Source organism: Hipposideros armiger, unplaced genomic scaffold (genome assembly GCF_001890085.2).
Source record: "Hipposideros armiger isolate ML-2016 unplaced genomic scaffold, ASM189008v1 scaffold_207, whole genome shotgun sequence".
Classification (NCBI taxonomy): Eukaryota; Metazoa; Chordata; class Mammalia; order Chiroptera; family Hipposideridae; genus Hipposideros; species Hipposideros armiger.
The window spans coordinates 969390-978158 of NW_017731557.1; the positions used below are offsets into that span (position 1 = coordinate 969390).

The 8769-nt window shown below is 37.7% G+C and overlaps 1 protein-coding gene across 3 annotated transcripts in view; it reads left to right on the plus strand.

Moving 5' to 3' along the window:
- Positions 1-8769, plus strand: part of TTC27 (tetratricopeptide repeat domain 27) — a 163072-nt gene that overhangs the window by 132175 nt on the left and 22128 nt on the right. For all 3 annotated transcript variants that reach the window (XM_019653796.1, XM_019653797.1, XM_019653798.1), the window contains one exon: positions 5438-5603. In XM_019653796.1, coding sequence (XP_019509341.1) covers positions 5438-5603 — 166 coding nt within the window. The remainder of the gene's footprint in view (positions 1-5437; positions 5604-8769) is intronic.

Below are 8769 nucleotides of genomic sequence, written 5' to 3' on the forward strand. Positions count from 1 at the left end.
TGGCTACACATGGTAGCCCATGACAACCCACTGCCACAGGGGCTGCAGCCTACACCGTCGCAGGCGACTCATGGCAGCCCAGCTCCAGGTTGAGCTGTTGTTCAGCATCTTAGCTGTAGAGGGCAGTGTCACTGGCCCTCATATGTGGGATGCGAACCCAGGCCCTCTGGCATCCCAAGCCAGTTCTTAACCATCGCACCACTCTGCCGGCCCCTGTAGTTTATTTCTTGAAAACATTTAATATGTAATTAGATAAGAAATGTTATTTGAAATCTTTATTTGCTACTGAAGTTGTGCGTCCTAAGTTTCACTACATAATAGAAGCAAGTATGCCTCTTAGTTGGTCACCTCAGTTGATAGATTCTTATTGATTGCTTGCTATGTTCTAGACTTTATTGAGAAATACAGGAAACAATGTCTTTAGGGAATGTAGGTTTAAAAATAAAATATGCCATATTATTTAAAAAATTGATTGGTAATGTAAGCAGTATGTGGTAAATATTAAGTGAGAAGTACAGAGGGCTATAGTAATAGTAAGTGACATTTGTAGGACACTTATTCTGTGCCAGACACTCATGTGGTCCTGTGAGAATCCCAGAAGAGAGAAGGTCTAGAATCCTTGTTCAGAAATGGTTCTGAGAGAATATTGGACCCAAGCTAAAATTTGAAGAATGGGTAGAGGGACAGAGGGAGGCCCTTCAGGCAAGGGGAATTTCACCAAATGTGGAGTGACAGGAGTGAACACAGCACTTTAGGAGATTGGAAGTAAAAGAGTCCAGCTATAAGCTGTAATGAGATCTATAGTGAGAGATAAGGCTAGAAAGGTAGGTTGAGGTCAAATTGCAGTCTGTTCCAATTATCTAACAAGTTGAGACTATTCTGGTGGCAGTAGGAAGCCAGAGATCTCAGTAAGGGTAATTTCATGAAGAAAGAAGCTTTTTAGGAAGATTTATCTAGCGGCAGTGTGTGAGACAGACTAGAGAGGAAACTGGGGGGGGGGCTGAGAAACCAGTTAAGAGACAGCTGTTGTAACAATCCAGGCAGGAGATAACTAGCCTGGAAAAAGAAGGGACAGATGCCAGTTTATAAAGGGGACAACCAGCTGGGCTTATTGACTGGCTACAGAAAACGAAGGAAAAGAAGAGACAGGGATTGCTGTTGCCAGAGTTTTAATAAATGAATTAAAGGATGGATATAGTTCCGTTTTTATTTGACCTTATTTTCAAACCTAATTTAATTTTTCTTTGTGGATCCACACGATATGTCTGAAGATATCATTCAGCCCACATTCCATTGAGATCATGACACGTTTCCGCTGCTCTTGAGTGACAATCTACATAAATAAAGTACTGTTGACTCTACCATTCTCTTCAGAAAATAATATTATGTTCTTGATTGCAACCAATTGTGTTAAAATTCAGTAGAGAACCTATTGATTTAAAGCCAGGGCAGGGGAAATCCCTGTCATAGTTGTAGAATGATTTCAGTGGGTTTTTCTCGTAACCCTGATAACTTTGTATGAAGTGAGTCTCTTGATGCTCTGCTTTGTCTTCCAGCCCAGTAATCCTAAGAATTGTGCTTTCTGTCTTAGGCAGTTGTTGCATATTGTTCCTCAACTTCTTGTTGATACTTTTTTGTCTTCCTGCAACACCATGAATAGGTTCTTGTATAAAAGTGGGGCTGTAAAGCCAGTGGTAAATTAGTCCTTTATTCTTGCCTTTTTACTCTTTCCTTTCTTTGCTGCTTCTTCAGAAGCTAATTTTTGACTCATGAGATGGTTACTGCAGAGTTTAATTATTACTGCTCCTCACAAAAGAATCCTATCCATGCCTTAAAGTGACCCTTTAAACTGTCTCATCTTTGCCATCACAAGGTTCACCACTAAAGTGCTCTTTTCACTGTTGTATCTGATTCCCCTTGACATTATATCCTTACCAGTCCCTTGGGGAAATTTCCCATTTTCCTGTATAACTTTCATAGTGCAGTATCACTACCATTGTGGGTTTAATAAGTGAATCCTGAATTGAAGTTCCTTATAAAGAAGTCATGCTTACCAAAAAAGAACTTCATTGCAGAAATTTTGAGGCCAGGAACTTGTGATTAGAGGATGGGAGGACATACAGGAAAAACGATCATTCTCGTTGGTGTGGATTGCTGCTTATTGAGTTCTTTTCCAGTCGCATAGCTTTACCCGCCACCCCCATGTGGATGGGAGGGCTGGAGGGCCTCAGTTCACCGCTGGTGAAGGCAGTTGCTATTACATGGAAGGCGGGGGCAGGGAGTGGAGTAGAAATTTGAAGAAGTGGTAGAGTAAGGGTACTTTCGTTTTCAACTCTAAAGAATGGTGGGCTAAGGGAAAAATGAATCAGTACATTCCATAACAACTTTAGATGAATTGTTTGATGTAGAGAATAAAAAACTAAACTGTAGTGAATTGGCTGTTATGGAAAGACTGAAAGGATCTAATTGTAAGGATGTTACTTTGTTCGATATCATAGATATATTAGCGATTGAGCAAATGATTTGTGTGTTCAATGACTCGTGGGGAAAGTTCCTGATGGCAGGAACACTTCTTTTGAAATGCTTAAGGGGGTGACTGGCAGAGCAAGGTCCTGGGAAGACCAAAAGAACCCCTATCATCTCCTCCAAAATTTGCCTTGAAGTCAGCAAGGAGGAATGGTGTGTAAACACTGTGAGGCTCAGCAGGAAGAGGACAGAGGACCTTATAGTGTTAGGTAAGCAAACTCAAAATGACTGTTGGAAAGGGAGATTGATAGCATACATTTGAAAAGGGTTACTGTAGTTGTCCAGTAAAACATTTATGATCTGTAAGGGAACTGTAATCTTTGTCCAGCTAGCAGAGTAAAGCATTAAGAATCTTTTTGTTTGCTGAGATGTTTAACTTATAGAATAGGTGACATGAAGTTCTGTTGATTTCCTCGTCAATAACAAGTTTTCAATAGTCTTTCTCTATTTTCTGAAGTGGATTGTATAAGACAAGGATTCTGCGATGGTTTGATAAACCTTGCCTGTAAAACTACCAAGCCTTGTTTTAATTTTTATTGATTTATTTGGCTTTCTATTTCTTTAGCTAATTTTGTGTAATTTGTTCATGGTGCTCTCTTATGATTTTATTAAAAAATTACTAATCCTATTTGTGCCTAATTTCTTTCATTCTGATTGGAATTTAGTTAGACACTTGTCTGTTTCATTAGTTTTTTTTCAAAGAACCAGCTTTTGGTTTTCTTGATCATTTTTATCCTTTAATTATATTTTATTTCTTAACCTATTCTTTTCTTCTTTCTTAAATTTATTTGGTGTTCTTCTTATACCAAATTATATTGAATCTTTTAGTTTATTTATTTTCCATCTTTTATATCTTATAATCAAAGATCATAAATTTCCTTCTAAATACTGCTTCAGCCATAGCCTACAGATGGTGATATATAGTACTTTGCTTAATTTCTAAATATTTTATACTTTCTAATATGAATTTCTTTTTTTCCCCACTGTAGTTTTTCTTTTAAGAGTACATTTTAAGTTTTCAGGAACTTATTTTGAAAACTGTCTATTTACTATTATTTCTTTTTTTCTTTTTTTTTTTTTTTTAAGATGAGCCATCCTGCCACCTGTTGGCAGCTCAGCGGCTGCTCAGCTCGGGCCGGGAATTGAACCGCTGTTGCTCAGAGCTCAAACTCTTGAGCGAGCTCTTATACTATTATTTCTTATTTAAGAAATTCCACTCTGTATATTTTTAGTTTTTTTAAAAGCACAGATAACTCATAATCATTTTTGTTCTCAATAATTATTTGAATTTATTGACATATCTCATCAATTTCTATTCTCACCTTTGATGATTTCTTGTATCCTTTCCCTTCTCTTTGAATTCCCTTTTATTTTTGCAAGAAGGTGTCCTATAGTAGTTTTTTCTGTAAGTGGTAAACTCTCTTAGTCTTCGCACATCTGAAAATGTTTGATTTTTGCATTTACTCTTGAGTGGTAAGTTTAGCTGGTTGCAAAATTTTAGGCTGACAATTATTTTCACTCAGCACTTTAAAGGTGGTATTCTGTAGTCTTCTACCATCTTTTGTTTCTAATGAAATATCTGCTATTCTCTAATTATCATTATTTTGTAGGTTGTAGGATAGTTTTTTGTTTTGTTTTTTTAAGATTTTATTGGGGAATTGGGGGAGGGGAACAGCACTGGAGAATCAGGGGAAGGGGAACAGACAAGTTGCTGTCCTTTTTGTTCTTCAATCTAGTTGAGGAGGATGTTGCTTCACTGGCCCATTGTGCTCTTCCTGGGTGAGGCAGATCGGTCTCCGGCCTCTGGACGGCTGCTCACAGCAGCTGTTGGCAGCTCACACCAGCTGCCGGCTGCTCACGTTGGCTGCTAGCCACTCACGGTAGCTTATGGCAGCCCACTGCAGCAGGGGCTGCAGCCTAGGCTGATGCCAGCGACTCACAGCAGCCCAGCTCCAGGTCAAGCTGTTGTTCACCATCTTAGCTGTAGAAGGCAGTGTCACTGGCCCTCATGTGGGATCCAAACAGGGGTCCTACTGCTCAGAGCTGGCATCCCAAGCCAGCTCTTAACCAACGTGTCACTCGGCTGGCCCTGTAGGATTGTTTTTATGTTCTGCAATTTCACACAGTATGTCTACGTGTTGGTTTATCTTTATTTATAGTGCTCAGTGTGCAAAATACACTTTAAAAAAAAAAAGATTTTATTGGGGTACTGGGGGAGGGAACAGCATTGGGGAATCGGGGAAGGGGAACAGACAAGTTGCTGACCTTTTGTTCTTCAGTCTAGTTGTGGAGGACATCATTTCACTGGCCCATGTTGGAATTATCATTGTGCTCTTCCCGGGTGAGGCAGTCAGTTGCCAGCCATTGGATGGCCGCTCACAGTGGCTCCATGACAGCTCACGTTGGCTGCTGGCCTCTCACTCTGGCTACCGGCCACTCACGTTAGCTTATGGCATCCCACTGTAGCCTCACTGCAGCCCCACTGCAACCTACGCCATCAACTCATGGCAGCCCAGCTCTAGGCCAAGCAGCTGTTCACCATCTTAGCTGTAGAGGGCACAGCATCACTGGCCCATGTTGGATCCAAACCAGCTGCCCTACTGCCCAGAGCTCGCGCTGTCAAGCCAACTCTTAACCAACGAGCCACTCAGCCGACCCCTGTTGGTCTTTATTCACATCTCCTTGTTCTTGTTTCATTTCTACCTATTTTTGTTTTGTAATTTCCTGCTCCTTTTAAATTTTTTAAAAATTTGTAGGTCGATTTGATGTGGTTTGGGGTTATTTGGGCCTCTAATTCTGTTTATTAACATGAATGATTAAGGACTGACAGAATGTCCACATCAGCATTTTATACATTTCACTATGGTTTATTTATTCATTACTGTTCTCTTTCAAATTTGACCTTCAATAGAGTAAAAGCTTTTAGAACTTTACAAGAAGCCCTCAAGTGCAACTATGAACACTGGCAGATCTGGGAAAACTACATTCTTACTAGCACTGACGTTGGGGAATTTTCTGAAGCCATTAAAGCTTATCACCGTCTCTTGGACTTACGAGACAAATACAAAGATGTTCAGGTAGGGTATTCATATTTTGTTATTTCAGTTTGTAATTGGTATTAATACTTGATTGTATGATATAAATTGTTTCCTTGACTATACATAGGAAAATTTTGTTAAGCACATGTTAATATATAAAAAGAGTGTTTTTCCTGTAGTTGATTATTTTTAGTTACATAGTAATTCTGGCATTCTAATGTCAAATATGTTTGTGTAATCATAAACTGAGTATTACAGTGACTCAGTTATGAAAATATGGTATGTGGTTTACATATATACAGTCAGCTTGCAGAAACTAAATAGAATGATGTTTATAGCTGGAGTGAATCCCATACATGTTTGTTTATTCATCATTCATTGAACAAGCATTTACTGCACACTTTTAGACTGTTTGAACAACATAGAATTGAGGACTAACATTTTCTTTCTAATATTTAATGAGATGGTCCTCTTCTTGGTTGAGTCTAACACAGTATCAAAAATACTGTATCCTTTCAGAAAACATGGGAGACTTTAAGGCACTGTTTTGTCATTCAATAGAATTAAATACACAAGACGTAGTGGGTTTAACTGTGGTTGAAGATAGTGTACAAAGACAGGATGTACGGGAGTTTATAGGTTACAAAGTCAGGGGGCATGAAAATGTAACACTTTATTTGCAATTATCAACATATACTGTTTAAAATGGTGAATTTGGAATTATGAAAAAATAGAAATAATATCTAATATATGATAATACCTCCCTAGTCTTGTGATTTATTATCTGTTCTCCAGCTATTCCAAAATTTACCTTATCTGGGCCCTGTGTTATAGTCCCAGCCCTATGACCTGTATGGTCTTGCAAATCCAGCTATATAATTGGCCAGGTTACTTTAAGGCTCAGGTTCTGGGCAATTCACTTGAAAGATCTGTGTCTTCAAGTAACACCATATACCCATTAATACTTGTAGGAGCTATGTTGACCCCTTCAGTTACTTTTTTTTTCTTTATTTTTTTGTCCTTTCTAAATATTATACATTGGTCATCCATTATAGAAAGAAAGGACTTGAATTATATAATATGAAGATCAATTAAAACGTGAATGGAGGCATAGCAGATCTTACATTCTAGACAGCATAGGAGCCCTAGCAAATCTGTTTGCACAGTCCCCTGGAAGTCTAGCACTTGTCATGTTCCCAGAGCTGAAATTCTCCATTGAGGTAGTTTTTTCTCTGCTACGCTTAGCGCCTTGGCTTAGGGCACCGATGAGGCTCTGAACAGATCTCAATATGTTGCTGAACCACTGAGGATGGGGCAGAATCCAAAGTGCTTATCTCTCATTTACTTCAACTGTGATTTTAAAAAAGACCCCTTTTTACCATGAAAGCATTCTGGAAGCTTGCTCCTAAAATCTCAGGGAGAATGGAAATAATTTACATTGGTAATATATTTCATTTTACACTTGAAAGAACCCAGTGACTGGGTCTAGGCCCCTCTCCTTCTATAAGAGATGGACTTTTGTGGATTATAGTACATAATTATCAAAGGGAGGGGACTTTTCTATCTTATCTCTCACGTATTCTCCTCTACTTCCGAAGGCATAGAGCAGGCCAAAGTGGGACATGGTAAAGTAATAACAGCTACCATTTAGTGAGGGCTTGCTGTGTGCCAGACACTATTCTAAGCGCTTGACATGTATTGATTCTCACCACAGCTACATGAGATAGATTTGTACTATCATAAGCTATGTCTCACTCCAGCATGTGTGTATGTATGTATATTCCGCCCTTGTTTTAAGGAAGTTAATGCTATGAAACATGATAACTGTTGAAAGATTATTTTTGAAAAGCTGATACTTCTACACCATAGTTATAAAGTCATCAAGGTATTGGTAATTTTAGTTAACATGGATAGTATATTAAGTATGCCAAATTGTCTTGCTAGCTCATATCTGAGAGTTATGTATTCCAGAAGAAAGGCAAGACAAAATGAAACAGTTGCTTTACTGAAGATGATGATTTTTAATGAAATAGATTCAGTTTTGATCATTCCTGTCTCCTGTGATTACAATAGCTGGAAACGGATTGAGCATTTTACTTAAGGTTTTCCTTTGTTCTTACCACCCTCTACCATCCCCAGCTTAGGTGTCTCATTCTCTCTCAGGAATAAATAAATTCTTGCAAATGTTTAGAATAATACTGCTGTATATGAGTATCTGTAAATGTATGGGGAGAGAGGTGACATTTAGAATAATATCTTGGTAGTCACAGTGGTAGGTACCAAGGAGATAACCCCAGCAAAAATAAGCTGAGTGTAATTAGTTGATTCTAAAGATAAAACTTTCAGTTGTTGATTTGGCATGTTGTATATCAAATCAAATCCATTGAAATTATAAGAACACATGCCTAGAAATCTTTTAGGAGCCTTGTCTAAGAAAGAATAAAGGAACTCAAATAATGATTTTTATTCTGAGGAGTTCTGGGCAATTCTCAGTCAATATAATTCATTTTCAAGTAACAACATTTTTCTTAAGTTTTTAATGATAAACTAAAAAGGAAGCAAAGCTTAATGAATGTAAAGAATGAGCTTATAGCATAAAATTACATTTTTTTCTATTCAGCCTCAGTTCATAGAGATGCATTTTGAACATTTTTCATGAAAGGGAAAAAAAAGTCCTAAATCATTCTGAACTTACGTGAAAATTCAATTGTTTCCTAGAGAAAATTATTATGAATTATTTTCATTTCATGTCCAGCTAATATTTATTTAGTCTCTTTTTTCCTCTAATTCTTTCTTTGTTCCTCAAATTCAGACTATGAAATAAACCTTCTTTTGTACAACAGTTTTCATTTGAGCATGAATGAATACTTCGATGAGTTTGACATTAGTTTCTATAAAAGTTTAGTATTTTGTTTTATAATTTTTTTCATTTTTTTAAAGTTTAGTATTTTTAGAAACAATAAAGGGTGGCATTTGGGATCTGGAGACTTCTTCCTGCAGCCACTGGAAGGGGCACCAAAAACTGTTCCTGTAATGAGAAATAGTGCTCATAAGACAAAGCACTCTGAGAAGCATGATGTGCTATGAAGATGTCTGATATTATGGCTGTTAGCTTAATTTTTATATTTAGTTTTGGGGAAATATTACTGGGAACATAATGACTGGATAACCAGTGACTTGCTCAGGTCAAATTACCACCTTTATA